Here is a 24866-nt window from a genome sequence, read left to right as displayed (position 1 = left end):
TACAATGTCAGCAAAAATGGAACATTATAAACTTTGTAAAGGTAGAATTTGTGGCAGAGCTACACAGGTAGAGGTGTACCTGATAGTCGCCACTGAGTGCATTTGTTGCATAATAAATACAAACAACACATAAAACATACAATATTTCCCTATTAATGATGCTTTATGGTCATTTCTGTATGTCATCTTCACATCAAATGTGCAAACCCAGTTTGTGGCAAAGTGAGAGGTCACTACTTCCATACATTGGGTTTTAATAAGGTCAAACACAAAGAAAAACATTTGAACAAAAGAAAATTTTTTATTTTGTTGTTTACACATACAACATTGAGGTCTGTGGGACTCCAAACAATGAGGAAGTAAAGCCAACATCCACAAACCACGAGGGTTAAAAATGTTATAGCTATATAATAATAGCATAACTATTTTGTACTTTGAAGGGAACTTATAAGAATGTCCCTCAGGGGAACATTTTGATAAGCAAGCCTGCCGCTGTGAATAAACTGGAGTTCCCCTCGTGCAAATGTGTCATAAAAATACAGATAGGGTATGTAAGAACAAAAGACTGAGGCAGAGGGTGTGTATGGGAGAGAATGTGGACAATTTCAGCATGAGTGACTATCTGGCTACTTCTCCAAATATTACACTTTCTTACACTCTTGTGGACGTCTGCCTTCAGTCTGCACATGGAGATGTAGAATCACAGTCTCTCTCATACATGCGTGTGCACGCACACACACACACACACACACACACACACACACACACACACACACACACACACACACACACACACACACACACACACACACACACACACACACACACACACACACACACACACACAGCGGCCCATCCATCCAGAATAAAAATCTCTGAATCATTCGACATATTACTCACAGGCTACAGGCTAAAAATTGTGTTTGTTGCTACATGTTACTATTGGTTACTCTGACAGTTGCATCACATCCAAGCTCTTTTCCAAGTGGGGGTGTATTCTAGAACAATAAAAAGTGAATATTTCTTCCCATTAATGTACTGCTTGGCTATTCTGACAAGTCCAGCTAAAGCCCGGGCGTATTGTGTGATGCGTGCCACCCAGTCATTAATCAGACCCAATCAACTTCTCTCTTTACAGTCCTGCTTTAATAACTCTGTATTGGGTTGCCTTTAAAACATCCAAGGGCATAAGTCTCTTCTGCAAGATTTGGGTGTACAGAAAAGAGGCTCGCAGCTGAAAGGACAACACATGGAATAATAAATGGTGGGTGTGTAAAGGTTAAGCGAGCTCACATAGATCTGCATGCTTTATAAAACAGCTGAGTTCCAGGAACACACAGGAATCATTGCATAAGTCCCAGAGAATGACCAACAACACAGTGATTAGGTTGATTTTACTGCTATTATTCACCACAGATGGAAAGTATCAGTTCATATTTATTTAAGCATTGTGCTTCTGGTTTGTAAGACATACTTTTATTTGTATACATTATAGAGAAGAGTGTAATTTAAAACAACAACAACAACAACAACAGCTTTTACTCATTTTACCCATCAAAGTGTTTAAAGACAAAATATGATTTTATTAAGTAATCCTGAAGGAAACGTTTATGGCCATGACACTGATAGTACAATAAAAAGACCATACTTTGTATATATACACACACAATATAGGCCTACCATATATTTATATACTATAAATATCAATTGGTTTGACAACATCTTGCCTGCCAAAGGACTGCAGTTGGAAAATTTGCTGGCAGGCAAACAGTATTTATTTAATGTCTTTATAAATTACATTAAATAAACATACACAGGAAATATCATATACATACTAAAATAAAATAGAATAAAATAAAAGATTAAAAAAAGAAATAGTGGTGTAATGTACAAATGAGGGTGCAACATTTGGATTCAGTTTTTCAGTTTACAAGCAGCATGTGTGTCGTTATATTATTTGTCATTGTTCATAATATATATACTATGTGAAATCCTCCAATCAGTAAGGGTGTATCTTATTTCATTAAAAAAAAATGATGAGCTTAAACATATACAGTACGAAAAGAGAATGAAAAAAGAAGAGAGAAGGAACAGAAACACAGACGTGTGTGTGTGTGTGTGTGGTATGTATTTTGTCTGGATTTATACATACAGTTTTTATAATTTGCTTCTGTATAATGACATTTGATTCACAAAACCCAGCGCCACTTACAACATGCAAATACTGCTCAATAATTTAACACTGTGAAATAGGATTGGAACAACAGGCCATTTTTCACAGCAGACATGCAGAGACATGTCATAGCAGGAAAAGCACAGGTGTTACTGATAACACCAACAATGGCTCTGTTCTATCCAACATGTCCCAGTAAACATGACAGTGAGCCAGCACGCACAATACCAGGACCCTGAAGCAGCTACATGGAATTGAACCGTCAATAATGTCATTATTTGTACCTGTGATTATCTTACTGTGATGTCAAAATGTCTTGAAAAAGGTCTGTCCTCACAATGACAACCTCTAACTTTTAAAACTTAAGTGGGCAACTGTATACAAATCTTCTCCATTGTGAGTAATTGATTTAATTAATTAATTAATTTATTTTCCTTCTGATATTCACAAGAAGTGCTTAATGTGAAAATGCCTAAGTTTACGAATAGATCAGGGATGAAGAATGAGATTTTCATTCTGAGGATAAAGTCAAAAACATTTTGAGAGAAAAATGTGTAATATTATGAAAAAGTCTGAATTACAAGAAACTCTTACTAGCCGAATAAGCCACGTGGACGCCCTGAAGTTATTGTTTGATCAGAAAGAACCTAATTATTATAGATAATTCAGAACAGTGAAATTAAATGAGAAAAGAAATAGACTCAAACATGAGGGGACCAACAACCTTTCTCATGCAATAGCCTTCTATACATTTATTATCTAAAATGTATTTTAGTTCTGTAATATTACAACTTATTATAAAAATATTACTTATTATAATTTAATTTTGGGAAAAACATTTACTCTCAGATCTCAGATCCCCCCACTTGGGGGACTCGGGTATTGCCCAGTTCCAGATACAGGAGGAGGAGCTTCATTGGAGGAAGTAGCTCCACAGCTTGGATGTGTGTGTGTGTGTGTGTGTGTGTGTGTGTGTGTGTGTGTGTGTATGTGTGTGTGTGTGTGTATGTGTGTGTGGAGCAGTTACCTCCATAGTGAGAGTGTCGCTAACCACTGGATTGTTAAAACGACAAGCGGAAAGATATCCTCGCGAGGGAACCACACGCGGACACGCTCTCGAGGAGTTTAGTGTTTGCCTCCCCGACCTCCCTCCCTCGGTACAGGTTGAAGCGGTGCCTGAGCCGGTCCAGAAGCGAGCATTATGCATTCAGACTGCAGGCTGCTATGGGCAGAGCGGTAATGGTGGGCAGGGGACCGACAGGGGCCGGGGTTCTCGTCCTGTCGATTCTCATCATTCTCACCACGGAAGGCTGTCGAGCGCAGAAAGGTTGGTGCCAACACAGCTGCGGTGACAACTGGAGGGGCCGAGTGTGACCGCGGCGACATGCGGCCATGCTGGTTTAAAGTGTGAACACGGGAGTTTTAGGTGTTTATAAGATAAGCCTTTAAGGCACGGTGCATTGTTATTGTCCGCGAAACTTAACCTACCTTACATGGCCGTGTGTACGTGGAGTTCCGCTTGGTTTACGCCGCTTGCCGCCGCCCGTCATGGTGTGTGTGTGTGTGTGTGTGTGTGTGGACGGTTCAGTAAAACCAGGCAAACCGGTTCTTTAAAAAAAACAGAGATTATAAAGGAATAACTGCTGCTTGGTGGATCAGTTGGTTTCTGAATTAACATGTGGCTTTAACTGGTTTGTTTAAAGTTAAAAGTTACCATCTTTTACTCAATTGTGTTTCACGATAAGCGAGCTACCTTTAAATTAGCAGCTTTTTAAATGGAGTCTGGGTTTAAGTTGTCTGTGTACGAGACAACAGCACACTTGGGAGCTTGTGGCCTTGTTTCTTGTTCCAGGTAGCCCAGTTTCAAATTTACCGTGAACCCACTACTACAACCACGGCTAACTCAATATGTTTTGATTGCTTTGGGTTTACTTTACACCATATCGTACCTAAATACGAATATTTGGTAGGTTTTTAGAGCTTACAGTCAACCTCAGGTGGTCAGACATTGGGGGTGGGGTAGCAGTGGGGGTATGAGTGTAAACACGTGGACACAGTTTGTCATAATTGTAAATTTCACAGGAGTTTTTCACATGAATTATCTAGTGGTATTTGTCCTCTCAGTAGGTAGATCTGATGATAAAACCATGGGCTTGATATCTGATTGAATTACACTGTATTCTGGTTTGTTTTTGAGCATGAGGGGTAACTTCAGGAAGGTAATCTGAACTCCTCCTGAATGCCATGCAGTTGTTCAGCATTTGTGAGTCAGAGTGAGGAGAGCAGCTTTGTTTTTGTCCTGTTCATCTGGATAGTGTCCACTGAGAGGCTCTTACGTAACTCCAGAACATCCACTTAGCACCATGAAGCGTGACTGTTGAGTGTTATCTCAGAGCCCTGAGTCCACCAATGCATCAACAGACACAATGTGTCTGCTTTCTGACAGCTCAGAAGACACACAAACCTCTCCTTTAAAAAAAAAAAAAAAAAAAAAAAAAGCTGAGCTCATAACTTTTGTTTAATTGATTTCAAGATTCATTAAATTTGTCTTAAATGTTAAGTGTGGGGTTTTAACTGCAGAAAAAACAATTAAAATTTGATTCTGCTTCTTAGATTTTATGTTTTGGTCAGAACAGCCAAAAGTTGTGTCTATAAAACCAAAAGCCAACTTCTCTGCTGAATCTAATTACATTGGGTTCATTTTGACCGATTTTATTTTATTCAAAATACGGCTGCAACTAACTATCACTTTTATTATCGATTAATCTGCCAGTTATTTTCTCGATTAACAGTCCCATTACATACCTAAAGCTATTAAGTTTACTATCACATGACAAACTAAAGCTGCAATGTCTCACGTTTGAGAAACTGCAGCTAAAGACTATTTAGTATTTTCTTACTAACTTCAATAAATTATAAAAATAGTCGTCGATAAACAGGGTTTCTTTTGATCGACTAATTGTATCATTGACTGATTTATGACTGAATTTATGACTTACCGCCTCAGATATCCCTTACATTTTAGAGATGAAAAGCCAAGTGCATATTTATAGTGCACTTACTTGTACTAACCTGCAGACACGTAAACAAATCCCCAAACATACAAAGCCGTGTGAAAGAAAAAGGCCAACTCCCATTCTGTGTGTGCTAAAGGGAACTAGTGTCACTAATGTAACATTTATAGATACTAGAACAAGCATATATGCTCCAAGGTAGATTCCTCTCAATAGTGTGGAGACCCCCAGTTTAAAAATAGAAGGATTTGTTGACGTGAAAAATTAAGAATAGCACTAGCCTTATAATTAAACCCTCTTGATATCTGCACTACATTTGAATGAAAGGGTAATGAACAGCATGTTTACCAGTTTACATAATTTTTCGTGCAACTTTGTCTCATAAATTCTGATTTTAAACAAAACTCTTGTTGTCTTTCCAGCTTTCTCTCCGTCTGTGCTTTATTACTGGCATCCTTTTGTGTGTGTGTGTGCTGAAGCTGTGTGTTTGTGTTGTTCTGCAGGTGATGGCTGTGGCCCCAGTGTACTTGGCCCCAGTAGTGGGACTCTGTCCTCTCTGGGTTACCCGGGGACGTACCCAAACAACACGGTGTGTGAGTGGGAAATCAGTGTGCCCCGAGGCAACAGGATCCACTTTCGTTTTGCTGAGCTGGACATAGAAGACAGCGACTGCCAGGTCAACTACCTCCGCCTCTACAACGGCATTGGGCCCGAGAGGAGTGAGATTGGTGAGAGTGACAAGCAGATACTAGACTGGACTTGGACTGATTTAGTTCTTATCAAAAATGAAAATGTTTAGATACATCAGACTACCCGTACACAGCGAGGACGTTCTTCTACTATTGCACCACAACTTCTCTTTGTGCTGTCAGATAGCTTCGTAAATCCCCCCCCCACACACACACCTTTCCGACTTTAGAAAGAGGGTTGTGGCCGTGCCCAAACTTTTCTGTAATTTTTAAAAACAGACATTCACACACATCGTGTTGTAATTGGCCGAACTGCCAGGAAGTGAGAACGGAGCCAGGGTTTGAATTCTCTCTCTTTTTTTAAAGTCCCTTTTCATGTGAACAATCAAGAACAATTAAAGCCCAACAGGAGACACTTTCTGAAAATGTGTGCTACCGTCATATTTAAACAATACCACCTCTAACCCCTCTCTGTGATGACTGGCTTTTCACGCCTCCTTCAAATGTGGCCGTTTAGAACAACTATAAACGCATTTGCCTTCCGACAAGGTCAGACAAACATGTATGACAAAAACCTGGCTCTTGGCTCTCCCCCAATCTGTGTGCATGTCATCAGTTCCCCCGCTGTCTATGTTTATATGCCCAGAAGAAATCAGGTTATGTCAGGAAATTGGAGAACATATTAACATGTGCTGCAGGAACCTTTCCTGTGAAACCTGCACTACATTGGAACATTTTAAATTTCATTAAAGATATATTAAATATATATACTGTGCAGCCTAAAGAGGTACTTACCAGATCTTTCCAAATAGCCTACCTTTAAGCTGTGTAAGCAGACTTATTTGGAATTTCATCATTAATATTATTGTTTTATTTTCAGTATTAATGCATTTTTAAGGTTACCTAATTGATTTTTTAGACTTGGCACTGCTTTTACTGCCATACTTTCTCTGTCTGAAGTATTTGTTTTTTTTTTTGATGACAAATAAGAACTCATATATAATACCAGGTTACTCAAGTTCTTGTAAATGCAGCGACTGACAATGCATCGGTCCCATGATAAGCCTACAGTCACAGTTGGTCTCATGCTGAGCTGCCGGCACACTTCCAAAGAGAGTCGCCGGTGATGGAAATTAAGCTAAATATTAGACCTATAGATGTACATATTAATACAAATAAACTGTAGATGAGGAATTTAATTGATAATAATTGATTGTATTTTCTTGATTGATTTTTATGGCAATGTGAAAAGGCTGGATTGGAACTTTAGGGAAAATCTCACGTCTGTTTAGTGTGATTTGAATAAATGAAACATAACACTTGCAAGTCTTGAAAAGTCTTAAAAAAACATTTTTAAAGCATTTTTAAAAACAAGATTTTAAGGAGTCTTAAAGCTCCAGTGTGTATTTAGGAGGATCTATTGATAATAATAACAATAACAATAATTGAATACAATAGTCATAGGTATGTTTTTACTGCTTTCTACAGTAACCCAGAATGGACAAACCAAACATTGCTTCTTGATGGGGCCTTTTGCAAATTTCATGGCCAATGTAATTTCTCCTTCGTGTTTGGTTGAGTTAAGGGATTTCATTTGGCTGCAGTCTACAACTTCACCACTAGAGGCCACTGAACCTTACATAGTGGACCTTTACATTTAATTTACAAAAGTCTTCCTAAATAGTTTCTCATTTTAGTTATAAAATGATTATGTATCCTACTGTAGACTGTCAGAGCATATGATATACTTATAAACTAATAGTGGGATGTTGTGAGAGTGGTTGTGCTGCAGGAGGCTGTTCAATCCATTTTCCTGGAGTTTCATTCAGCATCGTCCGTCCTGTAGCAAACAGCCTCACTTCTGCTGGCTACAGTAGATAGAAATCTCATTGACTCGTAATTGGCGAATGTTGATTTTTACCAAAACGTACAGGTTCAGCATGAAGGATTTAGTGACATTTAGAGATGTAGTTGCAGACCGCAACTCCCTCGCTTCACCCTCCTGTTCCAAGCGCGAAGGAGAAACGATAGTGGTTGCAGAACGCACAAAAACACGAGTGTCCCTATCTAGAGCTACAACTAGTCCCTACTGTAGCAACAAAAACATAAAGATTCCTATATTCAGGTGATTATACACTATTGAAAACATAACTATGAATATTATATTCCATTTCTGGTAATAGATCCTCCTAAATGTTACACACTGGACCTTTCATTGCTTTATTCATCCAGCCATCCATTTTATGCTACACTGGGTTCCGGTGGCTTTAATTTAATATTATTAGGAATTATTGTCACATACTAATCATCCATCATATAAAAAATTGATATAATAATAAATAATTCTCTGCCATATCGTCCTCACTGGTTTTCCATCATACTCTAATATTTTGTCCGGTTTGATCCTGAAACAAGTATTAAATTGCATTCTATGTAGTACTGAATAAGCCTGACACTGTAATCTGTCACCAGCTTCCCCAGCAATTGCATTGTGAAAATCTGTTAGCAGTTGTTAAAATAATTTTTAAGAAACTAAAATGTGCAAATCACAATTATACACAATTATATTATTTTTTATCGAGGAGTGTAGTCATTCAAATTTCTGCTGTGCCATCCTGTCCCAGAATATGTGAAAGGTGTAAAGCCAAGTTAGTTACACCAACAACAAAATACGGAACTAATATCTAATATAGTGCTTGTATGTTGTCATATGTTAAACTAAACAGGCTTAACTAACCAGAACCTCTTTGTCCCTCGTGTGTCTTGTCCTGTGGCTGCTCAACAGTGAAGTACTGCGGTTTGGGTCTGAAAATCAAAGCGCTGATCGAGTCCACTGGCAACCAGGTCACTGTCCAGTTCATGAGTGGGACCCACTACAGTGGACGTGGATTCTACCTGTCCTACTCCACCACTGAACACACAGGTAACACTCTCTCACCTCACTCACCTGTGTCTGTCTAATCTGTTGATCATCCCTAGGTCCCAGCCTGCAGGGAGGGGAGGTGGGGTCATGTGATAAAGGTGTAGCAGTCTGGAATGAGGTTGTCTTGAAGTCATCTCATTGTCAAGCGTGGTTACATTTCTGTTTTGGCCCTTGGCGTAAGAGTTGCTTTGGAGACTGTGTGTGTGTGTGTGTGTGTGTGTGTGTGTGTGTGTGTGTGTGTGTGTGTGTGTGTGTGTCAAAGTCTAATGTGAGTCTCATGACAGCTGTTTCATTCTGCACCACCTCCAAAGTTTTAACTGTTTTGAAGTAATTAGATTGTACTGGAACAACTTGTACACAGGTCAGATAATGTGTTGTGAACTGTCGCATCACTGTTGTGTGAAAACGTAATATCTCTCCATATATCAGCTTTGTATTCACTTAAAAACTTTCTGGCTCAACCACTCTGCAATTTTGGGTCTTCAGAAGTTTCATACTAAGTATTTGTAGGAATTCCTGAAGCTGTGTTTCATCCTGTGCTAGGGAGGTTTGTTTTTCTATGTTGAAACATGAAATTATGGAAATTGGAGCTCACAAATGTTTTGACACTGACACTACCATGATGATACTTATTCAGAAGAAAACACAACACAACATTTCATAAAACCCATGAACAGTCATTTAGAGCAGCATTTTATAAAACACAACAATATAGGAAATGTATCGATATTAAAGGTCTTTACGGGTCTGCTTTCAAATTATACTCTTTCAGGCCGGGTGAGGTCCAGTTGTAATTGCTTTGGGTCTTGGGGCTGTGTGTAATGTCTAATACACAAGTGGATCCGAGTGGACTCTGATCATGTGGAACATCATAATCATCACAGGAGAATTAGACAAAGAGTTAGGCTAACATGCTGATGTGTAGCAAGTATTTTTAACAATCTTAATTTGACTTGTTAGCATGCTAACATGTTCTTATTACTAGGACTAACTAAGTACAGCTAAGGCTGGTGGCAATGTTATTACTACTGCAGGTATTTGGTAATAAAACAAGTCTTGCACAAAGTCAAATTTGGATCCTGGCTGTGGCACTAGAATTAATCATCACCAAAGTCAGAAGGATGTACAAAATGTAACACCAATCCCTCTAATAGTTGTTGGGATAATTCAGTCTAAACAACAGTGGTGCACTGTCCATGTTACTGTTAACTGTGGCTTACCAAATGTGTTTTTTGAGGTGAGATGGAGAGTTTTTTGCATCTGTTTGGTTTAACTGTATGATTGAGTGTGTGTGTGTGTCTGTGTATATGATTGATTGCGTATAATTATTCTGTGCACATTTGGATTGGTGTCTTTTTAAAAACGACTTTGCACATGTTCGGTTTAAGTAGTGGATCTCTAAACAACGTTTCAGGAAACACAACATGAGTTTTATCAAATGGAACGGTAATTTCTGTTGTTAATGTGTCGCAGTGCTTCCATTTCAGGGCCGACGTATATTATTGGATGAAAGACAATTACGTACATTTCCCATTAGTCTGTAAGCAAACAGAGTCTGCAGCTCATAAAAAGAAAAAAAAGAGTAGCAGCTAAAGATGACTTGAGTTGAATGGGGAACTGTGTCTGCAGTTTTGCAGTAATGATATTTTAACACACAGAGGAGATAAGATCAGCCACATATCTGGAATTCCAGCTGCAGTGTGCAGGGTCGTCATACTAGTGGGCATCGGTCATCGTCTCAAATTATTGTTTTTTTTTTCCTCCCCCGTTTAATGCGAGAACAGACAGTACTGAATACAGACGTGTGTGTGTGTGTGTGTGTGTGTGTGTGTGCGCAAAAAGAATTCTCTACCCCTACTTAACAGTATTTCTCAGTGTGTGAGAGTCTGGGTTTTGTCACATTGCAGTTTTACAGCCCTTCATGTCTAAATGCAAAATGTGAATTGAGACTTTTTGCCGTGGCTGGTGTGGCAGAGAGGAGAATAAGGACAGGTCATTCAGTCAGACAGCATTTGAGAAGAGAACAGGAACTAGATGCAAGAGGAAGTGAGAGTAATTGAAAGTAATAATGTTTTCTGGTTTATTATAAGGCTTCCTTCTCTTATGTCATATCATATTAGTGGAAAAGGCTGCTAATAATCCTTCAGACATATCTCTTTAAGTTAATCTGATGGAAGTTTAGCTTGTTGGACTCATGACTGAGTCGACGCCCGAGCTGCTTATAACATTTTTGTACATAGCACAAGTCTAATTTGAATGCTATCAGATTAATTTAAAGTGTTTTTCATTCAAAACAGTGATTAAGAAAAATTTAAGTTCTTTGCAGGAGTCCTCTCATATCAGATTAGTCTACAAAAACTATTTTCCCCTCACGGTGTGACCATTGCAATTACAGTAATAATCAGACCAGCCACCTGCTTTATATTATCTTCACTTTTCACTTTAATTAAGATCTAGCAAAACGCTTAACAAAGCTTGTGCACTCTATAAATAAATAATAAATTAATACATTTACGAAGATATAGAATATGTAGCAAAAAATGCAAATCCTCACATTTGAGAAGCTGAAATAGGAGAATTTTGGCATTTTTCTAATTGTTAAATCACTGGTGCCGATAATCAAAGTTATCAAGTTGTTGTTTTTTTTTCTTTTTCTGCCAGTTGACTAATAGTTTTATTACTACAAGCATAATTTGCATACTTTCTGCAGATCCCTCTGCAACCAGTACACTTAATAAAACGTGCCAATCATCTAAGTTTTGGTACTGATAACAAAATAGCAAACAAACACCAGACATCCGTGTCCTTGCCTTTACCTCAGAGGACCTTTGCATGAATAAACTGATCTAATCAAAGAATAAGTCAATAAGACTTTAGTCTGACTAAGAATTCCCCACCAAACTTTTGTACATGACATCTTGATAATTGATGGTGTAGACATAATTCATCTCGTATAAGAATACTGTAGCTGTTGTGTGTACCAGTCCATGAGACACTGAGGCACATCCATTAGTCTAAAATCTGTGCATTTTCTCTTTAATGAGAAGGTTGTTGGTGAGTACTGTGTGATTACAGTTTTAAAAGGCTCTGCTTTGTCATGTGGAACATTTTCAGTGACTTCAGATAAACAGATAATTGAAGCCACAAGAGGAGGAAGGCAGTGACGTGTGAGGGTAGTAATTCTGTCTCAGTGGTCATCTCTGTGCGGGTGAATCACAGTGGAAGACAAACAAGGCCATCAACGGACCCAAAGAGTTTTGTCCCCCCAAAGAACTGATGCGTGTTTTTCTTGTCATGTAACCGATCATGCAGATGAGCGTGGGAGGAAAGTTTGCACAGCTAAGTAAATCAGTCACCATGGCGACTCGCGGTGGTTGGGGTTATTTGTCAGTTTGACTCACTGGTTGGCGTACCAGATAAATGGGTTTTTTGATAATGTGGTCAAGACTCATCGAGACTGACCACCCCCACTAGGTTCACATAGAATTACCAGCAGCGTACAGACAAAAATGTCATAAGGAACCTCCAACACACACAAACGCCCACACACACATTTTTGTGCCGTATGACTGATATTTTTGGATTTGAGCTGAAGTCGATAAGTGAATTGACAGAACATTAATCAGCAACAGTTTTGACAGTCCATTGGATGCAGCTTTTCAAACATGAATATTTGTTGTTTTTCTCAATCATGTATGATACTAAGTATCATTTTATTTCTCTTTATTTTAACAACCAAACAAGGAATGAAAATGATAATCTTCAATTTTTATTGCTTAATCTGTCGATTATCTTTTTGATTAATTGATGAATAGTCATGTAATCTATCAAATGTCAAACATGGTAAAATATGTCCACCACAAGTTCTGAAACCTAAAGGTGACATCTTCAAATGTGTTGTTCTGTCCGACCAACAGTCCAAAACCTAAATACATTCAATTTAAAATAAAACCAGTGGTATCTAAAAACAGCCTAGAACCCAAAGAGATTCAGTTACGATATAAAACAGAGAAAAACATAAAATCCTCACATTTGGGAGGAGAAACAGAAAGAGAAAGGGGTGACGGGTTAGTAGGAGCGTGCGGAGAAACCAATTCTGACACTGTTTGCCTTTTGCAGATCTAATTACCTGCCTGGACAAAGGAACTGATTTCCCAGAGGCAGAGTTCAGGTAAATAATGTTTGCTTTGTGTAGGTATTTGTGCAGTGATCACGCTGTCTGATATTCATTGTGTGTGTGTGTGTGTGTGTGTGTGTGTGTGTGTGTGTGTGTGTGTGTGTGTGTGTGTGTGTGTGTGTGTGTGTGTGTGTGTGTGTGTGTGTGTGTGTGTGTGTGTGTGTGTGTGTGTGTGTGTGTGTGTGTGTGTGTGTGTGTGTGTGTGTGTGTGTCTTCTTAGTAAATACTGTCCAGCCGGCTGCTTGACATCTACTGAGGAGATTTCTGGAACGATACCTAATGGATACAGAGAGGTGAGTAGCCGCAGTGTATGGAAATACATACAGCATGTTTTTTCTTTATTGTGGTAGCCGCTGTGCTCCAGTATAACATTTCCAGTTGAGTCACCGTGCCCAGTGGTCTCCTGCTGTTTGATCACTTTCCCCATTGTTACCCCACAGGATCCACCAGACCATCAGCATTTGCTTACTCATGTTTTCATAGCCTCTTACTGCCGCCACTCTTTACTGTGCTGCAAGTCTGCACATCTTTCCGCTTGGTTCAGTAAGATCTTGTTTGTGTAAACGGGCCCCTGCTCTGTGGTAAGAGAGTCCTGGACTGATGACCTCACAGCACCCCCGCTGTGCGTGAGGTCATGGGCGCCGAGTCTCTGGTTGATGACCTCATGCTCGGAGCGCAGGGGTTCGTTGAAGGCGGGAGGGGAGGGGTGTTGCTGGCTGAAGTGAGGACGGGGAGGAGCGTTGGGGTGTGCTTCAGGGAGTGATATGCCCCACAGGAACAGAGGAGGGGCAGGGTCAGCGGGTGAAAGGGAGGTGAGATAATAATTTGGCCGAAAATAATAACCCTTTAATCCAGTCCAGCTGCAACAGGGCGCTGAGCGTAGCTGTGTGTTGAGTGTGTGTTCTGGAGACACAGAAAGCTCGAGAGTTGAGTCAGTGTGAATGAGGAGTTGGAGAAAACCTCTGGGTGTGCATGCTTAGGTTTTGTGTATGTGTGCTAGTGATTCATTCATACTTGTGTTTTAGGTGTGTGTGTGTGTGTGTGTGTGTGTGTGTGTGTGTGTGTGTGTGTGTCTGTGTCTGTGTGTGTGTGTGTGTGTGTGTGTGTGTCTGTGTGTGTGTGTGTGTGTCTGTGTGTGTGTGTGTGTGTGTGTTTGTCACTAGGCCGTAATGTGGTTACACTGTATCACACAGGGATCAGCTGCCCCACCCAGACCAAACCAAATCTCAAATTTTCAAATCGGTTTCTGGAGTTTCTTACTGTGATCCATGTACTGGTTTCTATCTTTCCACATCTGGCTTATCGTATATCTATGTATGTGTGTGTCATTTCATGTGTTAATGTGGTTTCCTCTGTTGGAGGCAGGGTGCGGCGGTTTGGAGCCGTGCTTTGTGTTCATGTTAGTGGTTTGGTATGGCGCTCTTTAGGATGTGGCGTGTGCTTTTTGGAAGTTTAAGAGTCACGGGGCAAGTGTTGATTACTTGTGGCAGCATTTGACTGCCTTGCACGTGTGTGTATATGTGCTTGTAACTCTGGGCTTTCCCACAATCTTGTCAGCTGTTGATTCCAGTGTGGGTCTTTTCCAGTAATAAAATTCCACCTCAGTCCACCAGCTGTTCACAGAAAGCAGCTTTTGACCAAAGTGTAATTGGGTTTTGTCGATTTCTCAGTGATGTGGTGGCAGGTTTGGACAGGAATGCCGCCGGTAGTGAATCATTACATCAGTATCCTCTCTACAGAGAATTGACATCATGCTGACTCATCAGCCTCAGACTTACAACAAACAAAATCAAATTTTTTAAATCAAAGTAATAGGAATATTTCCGGCTGAATATGAGCGGGTCTGTCTTGTGAGCTAGTTTCCTCCACGATTACAAAACGAATCCAAGGATGTGATTGGATTGTTGAATTTCAAATCAGTAGGGCGACGACAACAACAATTGTCAGTTCATCAGATGTGGTGGAAATTGGCTTTAGTTACTGGCGCTGTTTGTTGCAATGGAAAAAGAAAAGTGTCCCATAATCTCATCTTCCTTTCATCCTGCAGTCCTCTCCTCTGTGTGTGGCAGCCGTCCACGCAGGTGTGGTGTCTAACGCTGAGGGAGGGAGGATCTCCGTGGTCAACAGTAAAGGCATCCCTCACTATGAGGCCACACTGGCTAACAATGTCACGTCCACTGGGTAAGAGCTTTAGGCACTACAGCACACTCACTTTTCAGTCAGTAATTACTAAATTCGCCTTAGAAGGACTGATTGATGTTTAATTGATCCTCTAATCCTACGCATCTCTCCTCAGAGGAACTTTGTCGAACAGCCTCTTCACCTTCAGGACCAGTGGTGAGCTCCTTTGTTTTTTTCTGAAGCGCCATTGGGAGCTGCAATAGTTATGCATAATAAATGCAATTATTATCGTCAGCTGTAATTTTAATTGAGTGTAAACCATGTCTGTAATTATTAATCTGCAGCACCAAATCTGGACTGAATTACCTGTTGCTTTTACACAAACTTATAGTTCATCACCTGACTTGAAAACTCCAATGCAGTTACAGTAATTTACATACAAACATGTTAAAAAAAACAAAAAAACATTAAGGCAACCTGAATCTCATTCAGCTTTTATATTGTCATTGATGGTAAGTGCCTCTCTGTGCTTGCAGGCTGCTACGGAAAGCTGGGTTTGGAGTCTGGTGGTGTGGCGGACACTCAGCTCAATGCTTCCTCTGTGTGGGAGTGGAACGTCATCGGTCAAAACAGTGTGTGGATTCCATCAGGGGCGCGCCTTAAAAAGGCGGGTCTGCCCTGGGCCCCTTCTCAGAGCGACCATAAGCAGTGGCTGCAGATCGATCTCAAGAGGGAGAAGAGGATCACAGGTACATGGCTACATACGTTCATATTCAAACATACACTCACTGAAATCACTGTACAGTGAAACCTCTATCTTTAATTTACCATACCTGTGATTAGAGGTGGGCGATATATATCGTTTGCGATAATATCGTCATTGTTGTTTTGACGATGTGCAAATTTAGATTATCGAGTATTTAAATTACTTCGCCAAAAATATTGAAACGCATGCGGAAACTCCTCACATCCACTTAATACACGGTGCAGCAACGCTCTCTACAGTATGGCAGGATTCAGTCACACGACTAGTGGGCTTACGTGATCACATGATCACCCCTGACCTTTCCCCTTGTGTCACCAGCAGGTCATTTTTGGCTTTTTGTGCAATATCTGAACAGCTGTTGAATGGAATGCTGTGAATTTTTGATTGAATGAATTGTAATCACTTAGTTCATCCCCTGACTTTTCATCACCATCATCAGATCAAAATAGGGGTTTGTGACCAAAAACCTGCAAAACTAACAACATTCCCATCAGCCTCAGCTCTACTTTGTGCTTAAAGATGGGGGGTCAGCCATTCTGGAGTCTCATTCCCAGGTCGTCAAATCTTCTGCTGTCTGTTCATCTAGGTATCATCACCACTGGATCTACCCTACGAGAATACCAGTACTATGTTTCAGCATACCGGGTCCTGTACAGTAACAATGGACAGGAGTGGCACATCTACAGGGAAGCAAATTCCACACAAGACAAGGTAATACAATAACCAAATCAATAAAACTCTGCCTGCTCAACAATTACGTCACTGGCTTTTTTCCTTCAAATCAGTGCAAATGGACAAAAATGTCACTTTAGAAGGCTGCAGGGACATGTACTTGGACTGTTTCCATAGCAACTGCTATTGACTAAGAGATGTTTATGGCAGGAAGTGAGGGCCGTCAGTGGTTTGAGTTAAGTGCTGTGGTAGACAAGTCAGGACACTTGGGCATTAATAATGAATGGATATGGATTTACTGGCTGGGATGTTCGACTGGAACTGCTGTCTACGAGCTGCTCTCTGCTGGGATTCTCACAGGGTCTCATTGTGTGGAGGAGTGCAGTTATTAGCTTGCCAAGTTTGAAAATAATCAGCTTATGGCTTCTAATGCATTTGTTCACAACACAAATTGCTATGTTGAACTTTTTTTCTTCGAAACTGCTACTCCCTGGCTCTATTTGTATTAATTGGCGTAAGTAAGAGCGTTTGTTTTAATTTTCCGGTAGGTGTTCCAAGGCAACATCAACTACCTGCATGAGGTGAGGAATAACTTCATTCCTCCAATCGAGGCCCGCTTCGTGAGGATAAATCCAACCCTATGGCAACAGAGAATCGCGCTCAAGTTGGAGCTGCTTGGCTGCCAAATTCACGCAAGTAGGTGGAAGGAGGTTCATTCAAATGTCCCGTAAAAAGGAGAATCAGAAGTTCTAATTCAATTCAGAATTTTCTCTTCTAAAAATGTGATATTTTTCTTGACAGCGAGGCCAGGGCCGAGGATGGTTCACCCCGTTCATCATCCTGCACCTCCAGCGGGTACAAGACGCCCACCTCACCTTGGTCAAACCACACACACCCCAGAGATCAGAAACACTACTATGCCTCCTCACACCGGCAAAGGTGTGTATTTTTGTGCCAAAAAAAAGTTAGTTAAAAGAGACGTTTGTCATCCGGTGTTTACTGTAGTATTTTTGCTCTCAGATGTGGCGCTGGCTGCAGTTCTGGTTCCCGTGTTGGTCATGGTTCTGACTGCTATCATCTTGATTGTGGTTTGTGCCTGGCACTGGAGGAACAGGTATGGCCTCTCATTATCATGCATAGGAAAAACTAATCCCCTACTAATCCCCTTTGAAAACGTGACTGTATTGTTCTCTCTTCTTAGGAAAAAGAGCTCTGAAGGAACATACGATCTCCCTCACTGGGATCGCACAGGTATATAATCTCTCTGTAGCACAGACTGATAGGGCCTGCATGTGTATAACTGAGAGTGTGCCAGTGCAACTCACAGTGCGTCTCATTGTGCTTCTGCTGCAGATTGGTGGAAGAGCATGAAGCAGCTGTTGCCCTCTAAGGTGGTGGACACTGAGGACTCAGTTCGGTACAGCAGCAGCGAGGTGGGCCGGCTTACTGGGAGAGGTGCCGTACCCAGACTACATGCCGAACCTGCAGGTAAACAACGTTCCAAGACAAAGTAACAGAGTGTTCTTTCTTACTGCAAGCAACTTGTTTGGTGGTTTGCTGTGTTCAGACAAGTTGGGTTTCTTGAGAGATGCATCCGGTGTCTTAAGTTAAGTTTTAAATGTTAAAAAACAATTTTTATGATGTAATTACATTCAGTGCCTGTCATTGAAATGTAGTTTGAGTGTCCTCATGGCACAACAAACTCGTTTCCTGCCTTGCAAAACCTTTACTTTGAATATTGTGAAATCTGCTTTTTTACACCAGCTTGTGCTCCCCTTTTTCTCCTCCTTTATTGCAGCAATTCTTCCCTTTTTTACAGGACATTACAGCCACTAACAGTTGTAGATAGAATTACGTGAAAACATGCAGTGTCAGTGTAAATTATGTATGGTTTGCTTTAGTATTTCCTTTTTGTAATGTCTCATCACTTATCATCGAAAAGTCAAATCATCTTCACAGCAAGTCTTTGCAGCAAGTGTAAATGCAATAAAGAAGACAAGATATCCTTGGTTATTAACACACTGTGACGCTCTCTTTCAGAATATGCTCAGCCCCTGGTGAGTGGTGTTACAACATTAGGTGCCCGGTCAACCTTTAAACCAGACGAGGGGCCCGACCCAGGATACTCAGATCCTGACCTGTACGACGCTCCCATCTCACCGGACGTATACCACGCCTACGCAGAACCACTGCCGGCTTCGGGATCTGAATACGCTACACCCATTGTGGTCGATATGGGTTGCCACCCATCAGGGGGCTCCTCTTTGAACCAGCCCTCCACAGTGTGTAGCTTCATGGGCGCTGGGCCGGCCTCCCTGCACACACGGACAGACAGCAGCCATTCGGGGAGGTCGGCTTACGACACGCCCAAGAACGCCACTGGACAGGTCACGCCCACTGAGGATCTGACCTATCAGGTACCTCAGAGTAGCACTCAGAAGCCAACGGGACAGAGCTGAAGAGTCTGGATGCACATGGCCTTAACCTGCCCCCCCCTCTCCCCTCCCCTCTCCCCTCACTGCCAACGCAACCCAATGGACAAAGATGCAGAGGTTGTTTAAGGAGGAGGAGGAGGAGGAGGTGTGAACCTGTGAGCCCTGGAGCCTGGGCTTGAGTCTTGAATGAACACTACCTTAGCTTTAGATTCATCCGGAGATGTCTGTATTGCCTAAATGTTTCTGCATGGCCAAAAATCTGCTTGTGTAGTGCCATTACAGTCCTATCACTGAAACCACAACAATGAATGTGTTCGTGCCAGGTGTGAGAGGTGGAGATGGATGGATGGATGGATGAAAAGGAGAAAGCTGACTACTATTTGATAAAGACTTTGTCCCTGTTCTGTGATCCTTAGTAGTTCTTGCATTCTATGAAACTGTGATTTCCATTATTTCATTATTATCCTGTTACATACTGAACCAGGTTTATCTGCAATGTGCCTGATGATTTCCATTCAGAAATCTAACTGAATGAATTGCATGTCGCATCAAGTACCCCACATCCAAGGTCAAAGAATTCCTCCTTCCTAGAGAAACTCTAGCTTACCATGGTACGTTTTGTCTTACTTCGTTTAAAAAGCATGACTTGAAATTGTGTATAGTTCTAGTAATTCCATTACTGCAAACCTGTTCAAACTCTCAGATGATTTACTGATATTTATTTTTATTTTCACATCCTGCTGATGAGGAGAAACTCTTTTAATTAAAAAAAAATAGCCCACCACTACCCCTCACTGATTACAGATCAAAGAATTGTGGTTGCACTGTTGTGAACAAATTACTGACAGTTAAGTAGTCTCTCATTAAACTTGTCAGAGGTTTTGCATTTATTAACTTTAAAAAAGGCTGATTTGATTCCAGTGAACTCCCCAAAGAGAAAAAACTTTTTGTAACGTCAAAGACCAAATGTTGCCTTTTTTTCTGTTTATGCAATGTTAATTCACAACAGAGCCAACTTTCACAACTGTGCCAACAAGTTTAACCAAATAAACATTAAAGCAGTCTTAATGTAGGAAAAAAAAGATTTTATAGCCCTAGTTAGCTGATGATGTCCTAGCAAAAAGGTACAGAGAAAAGAGGTAGATGGGTAAATCTGTTACAGCTGATGATTTCGTAGAGTTTCCTGTGTGTTTGTCATGAACTTTTAGATTATTTGCGCGTCGTGGTGATTGTCTCGTTGAAATTGGCGTTTGAGCTGTTCCTCCCTTGTATCTATGTGCTTCAACAATCTGTATGTGTGGTAGGCCATTTTCCATACTTCAGTCCTGTGTGTTTGTGTGTTTCGGACTGGTTTTGATGTGGCTTGTTATAATTGTAGTAGGGTGTGTTCAGTCATTGTCTGTAGCACCGGTAGACTGCATTCCTCTCCTATCCACCTGTGGTACTAATCCGACCTAACGCTCTGTGGCAAGAGGGCAGATGGAGAAAAATGGAACAAGCTGCTTTATAACATTGAAAGAATAACGACCTTGCCCGGGGAAGGTGCTATTCACACAGCTGTGCCACCAATCATGCTTTGATTATGCTCAATAATCAATGCAATCTACGCAGAGTTCTGGTGCTCCCTGGTCACAGAGGGATTGTGTTTATGTGGCTCTCACTGATTGTATATAGAGAAATAAAGAGTTTTAAAAGGAAAATGTTTTATTACAATCTTTAGCGGTCATCAAAACAACACAATATTCTACACCATAAGGTGTGTGTGTACATACGTGTAGCTGACATTTACAGATTTCACAGTTATAATTCAAGCACAGAAAATTGTAGTTTGATAATTAAGCATCTTTTCCTCAATCAGTTGTTAAGATGATGAATTTGAGTCTTTTGGTCCAGACTGACATATCTCAGCTGGATGGAGTTTTGAACAGACATTCATGGTTTCACACATTCAAACACATTCACGTCCACCTCGGGATGAATTGAAATAATCTTGGTAATCCCCTGATTTCAATCTGTGACTGCATGCCTACAAACCAGTGACATTCCCATCAGCCTCAGTTGCACTTTGTGTAGAGTGCTAACTGACAAATGTTACCATGCTAACACTACTGTGCCTAAGTACAGCCTCACAGAGCTTGGCTGTCTTATAATGTATAATAGCATCATTCTTAGCATCTGTGGGTCCATATAGGAACATGAACATTGGAACAACACTAGCTGCACTGGCTAACCTTAAGAATGTTGTAATTAAAAACCTTTATACCTTTTATTTAATCTTCAGAATCAGTGTTACAGGGTTTGTCTGTATTTTATGATACACTTTTTAAAGTGTAGTTATTCGTTATTCAACCCTAGTGGCTGTTCTTGTAATGTTAAACATAATTATTATAATAAATAAACAGCACATGAACAAAATGCATCAAGTAAAATCAACATGTAAAGAAAGCTTGAAGCCTGAGCTAACACACCCTGCTTTCAGTGGGTTGTTCAGAGCAACATCATCCCAATAAAAACCATAACACATGTGGGTCATTTAGTTGATAGGGAACGTAATTTTCCAGATGTCAAACTTAATTCTTCATTGGTTTCCCAACACATGCTGCTGTGGGATTGTACCAAATGAGTATCTTTTCCTTAACCATCGTTCGCTTGCGTCAATGTTCTTGTCGGCGATGATCTAAAAGCAGCACAACAAATTACCACTTTTCAGCTGCTTGTTTTTTTTTTTACCATCCCAGAGCACGTTTTCACCCTTTATTCCTCCATGTTCTTCCCATTCTTTCCAAACTTCCACCAAAACACAGTGAGGATGACTGCTATCAGTAGGATCAGGCTGCTGGTTACTAGGTACGCAATGGGCAGGAAATGGTTCTGACCTCCAAACCAGGTCAGCGTGGTCAGCACCACTTCCTTTCTGCCTCGGAAGTACTGCACAGGGAAGTCTGGAAGGGCAGAGGTCAAGGCTGAAAATAGGTGATTGCAGAGAGAATCTGAATGGAAAAGACCAGCCTGTAGTCTTAAAATAGTCTCTGTGCTTATGCTTGTGTTTAATGGTTTAACAGCAGGTAAAAAAAAAGGTAACAACAACAGGACAACCTACTTTAACCCACGCCCAAGTTCCCATGTAAAACACAGCGGTGAAAGGATACTGTAGGATATGTCGATGCTGTAATTCCCTGCTGGCAGACCCTTAGTGAAGGGCTCCTCGGCTCGGTATAAAACCCCATAGAGCTTCTTGAAGTTGGGGAAGGCTGCCTCTCTCATCCACACAATCAGGTCATCATTGATGAAGCCATTGTTGGTCGGGTCGAGGGTATCGAGCTCGTACACAGGCTTGTGCCAGTACAGAGGCCGTGCTGTGCCTATGCAGAGATCACAAATCGACACCATGAATTTACCCGACTAAAAACTGAAACCCTGATTCTGCGCTTGATCGACGTTACCTTCAAACACTTGAGCCAGCGTCAAGTTGTCTGTCTTTGGGTTGCGGAACTTGACGTTTTTGTCCGTATACCAGGTGATGCCCCCCCGTAGCAGAGGGACTACAACTCGAGGACCACTGGAGCCACGATACAGAGTGAAGGAGTCTGGGAGAACGGATGTGAGTAAAGAGGCCAGTGAGAGGAAGGTGGAGGTTGGATGTCATGAGCGATGATGTGTGTTATGAATGGCGCTTACCATTGAAGATACTGTTGGCGACAGCACCACAGGGGGCGATGGGGAGTCCATTCTGGTCTTTTGTGAACGGACTGCAGTATGAACTGGGGTTCTGTTCAGGAAACAAGATTAATGGAGAAACTCAAGATTATTGAACAATGCAAAATAAACATCAAAGCAGTGGTGTACTTTTGTTATCAAATACTGTACATTTTAAGGTACTTGCATATTTTTTTATATTTATGTAATTAGATATAATTACATAATAATTTTATTTCACATTTCAGTGGAAGAAATTGTGCTTTTTACTTTACATTAATGTGACAGCTGTAGTTAATGGTTACTTTGGAGATTCAGGTTTTACATGCAAAACACATGATAAGTTCACAAAATAGGATTTTTCATTATACTACCCAACAGTATATGCAGTTTCTAAAATTAGCTTCACCCCCCACCAATCAGTCAACAATATTATACAATAATTTACCACTGAGGGGCCATTCTGCCGCATAAATATTACTTTTAATTTTGTACACTTTGCTGTACTTTTATTAGAGTGTGCATGACTGAGCGTTTTTACACTACTGCTACTACTTTAACGTAAAACACCTGATATTTTGTCCACCACTCCATCAAAAGGTGAACGAAGCAGTGTACCATTTCAGTTTCTAACCAGCTATCTAGGGACAAAAAGGGGCATTTGTTGCAGTATTTTATGTCAGTGTAAAAAGTGTTATGCGTAACTGTGATAAACGTTAAAAATACAAAATATTGTGGAGCTACCTTTAACTTTCTCTTCCTGCCAACCATCTGTCCATCATCTCTAGAGTCCATGTATCTGCGGAGGTTCTGGTGGAAGTTTTGGAGGCCATAGTAGAAAAAGACATCTCCCTGGAACAGAAGGATACAAATCATCAGCGTAGGTGTACAAACAGACTGCTAGGCTTAATTCTGTCTTTAAGCTTTACAGCATGGACGAGAAATGAAAGCAGTGGGGAATGGAGCATGTTGAATATTGAGTGTGAAAGTTCATTCTTAAGCTTTGATATGGTAGTCTGACAAAATAATCTTAACTCAAAGTCCACTTGCAGGCTTTTTTAAAGCTTTCAACCGTTCCTGTGTTCTGTATAAAGAAACCTGTAAGTGACCTCAGGTTGAGACTGGTTTGTCGCACTGTGCTGTCAGGCTTAGTGACTGTTACCTTGAATCGTTTGTCAATGGAAAACACCACCGTGCAGCTGCAGGTTTGTGCTGCGTTGCTCACATTTTTTCGCTTTTCAAAACATATATTACATGTCCCGGCCTCTGTGTAGTCCAGCTGAGAAGACAGGAGAGAGTTCATGAAAGAGTAGAATAAATTGTGAATAAACTGTTCCTGTTTACCTGACTCAGAGCACAACCTTGGATCTTTCCTCTCTTTGTCACTCCCTTTTTTATTGCACACAAGGGCAATCGGTCTCTTCCTTTCTCTGTCTGTCTCTCTCTCTCTCTCACACACACACAAACACTTTGTACATTATGTATTTTACTCCATTTACACATATAAAGAACTTAGATAAATAAGCATGTGTAGTTTCCAGAAACACTCACTCACCTTTATTTCCTGTGTGCTCTGCACTGTGAGAAGCAGCCATACTCCCAGCAGCATGCATATCAAAGCCATAAAGTAGAAGAATGGCAGCACAGTGTTAGCTGTTAGCATGGGAGACCAGGCAGGTAGCCTCTGCTGTTTGAAAGCCGAGTTGTCTGGCCTCCGAGCCAAGGGCCCGGACTTGCCCTTCACTTTGCCCATGAGGGGGGACCTTCGGTTGGGGACAGAAGAGGAAGTTGTACAGCTGGAGAGCCAAAAAGTGTGTCAGAGACGGCGCTGCTCTATCTTCTCTTCCTGTTCTTTATTTCAGCGATATCTCTCTGCACGCACACACACAACTCTACTTGCCAAGAGATTTTCCCAGCAGGCCTTGCAGGGTGGGGGAGACCGTTGTGGCCTGTTACTTATTAACCACAATCCTTTACTTAACTACCTCTTTCTGTTTTGTTCTTCTTTACTGCTTCTTTACTCGGAGACAAACACAGCTTTCTGTTTATTCACATCAAAACGACACAGGGGTGTGTTTGATATATTTATTCTAATTTGCTGTAGGAGATATTCTGTTAATTCCATGCCCCGTTCGTGCTGCCTTAAAAACGCTTTATCAAAGGATGTTATGATAAATGTGACTTCCTAGTGTGCAAGTAA

General features: G+C 40.9%; 2 protein-coding genes and 1 long non-coding RNA gene across 3 annotated transcripts; 1 reads left to right on the top strand and 2 right to left on the bottom strand.

Moving 5' to 3' along the window:
• Positions 1–279: 279 nt before the first annotated feature.
• Positions 280–3751, bottom strand: LOC127365603 (uncharacterized). Its single transcript, XR_007885234.1, has 2 exons — positions 3662–3751; positions 280–3568 (listed from the first exon to the last, which is right to left on the bottom strand). It is a non-coding gene; the product is annotated as an uncharacterized LOC127365603 (long non-coding RNA).
• dcbld2 (discoidin, CUB and LCCL domain containing 2) lies at positions 3113–20670 on the top strand. Its single transcript, XM_051403839.1, has 15 exons — positions 3113–3500; positions 5691–5915; positions 8662–8799; positions 12919–12970; positions 13197–13269; positions 15024–15157; positions 15273–15313; positions 15634–15846; positions 16450–16574; positions 17084–17231; positions 17337–17474; positions 17556–17649; positions 17737–17786; positions 17889–18023; positions 18576–20670. The coding sequence occupies exons 1-15, from the start codon at positions 3398–3400 to the stop codon at positions 18992–18994; spliced, it is 2088 nt and encodes a 695-aa protein (XP_051259799.1). The 5' UTR covers positions 3113–3397; the 3' UTR covers positions 18995–20670.
• Positions 20657–24800, bottom strand: tmem30c (transmembrane protein 30C). The gene is made up of 7 exons (XM_051403846.1): positions 24222–24800; positions 23829–23945; positions 23411–23518; positions 22649–22739; positions 22414–22557; positions 22120–22332; positions 20657–21912 (listed from the first exon to the last, which is right to left on the bottom strand). Exons 1-7 carry the CDS (start codon positions 24417–24419, stop codon positions 21725–21727), a joined length of 1059 nt encoding a protein of 352 aa, XP_051259806.1. The 5' UTR covers positions 24420–24800; the 3' UTR covers positions 20657–21724.
• Between the last annotated feature and the right edge of the window lie 66 nt (positions 24801–24866).

Source organism: Dicentrarchus labrax, unplaced genomic scaffold (genome assembly GCF_905237075.1).
Source record: "Dicentrarchus labrax unplaced genomic scaffold, dlabrax2021, whole genome shotgun sequence".
Lineage (NCBI taxonomy): Eukaryota > Metazoa > Chordata > Actinopteri > Moronidae > Dicentrarchus > Dicentrarchus labrax.
Note: the sequence above shows the minus strand (reverse complement) of the source record. Positions and strands in the feature narration are given on the sequence as shown.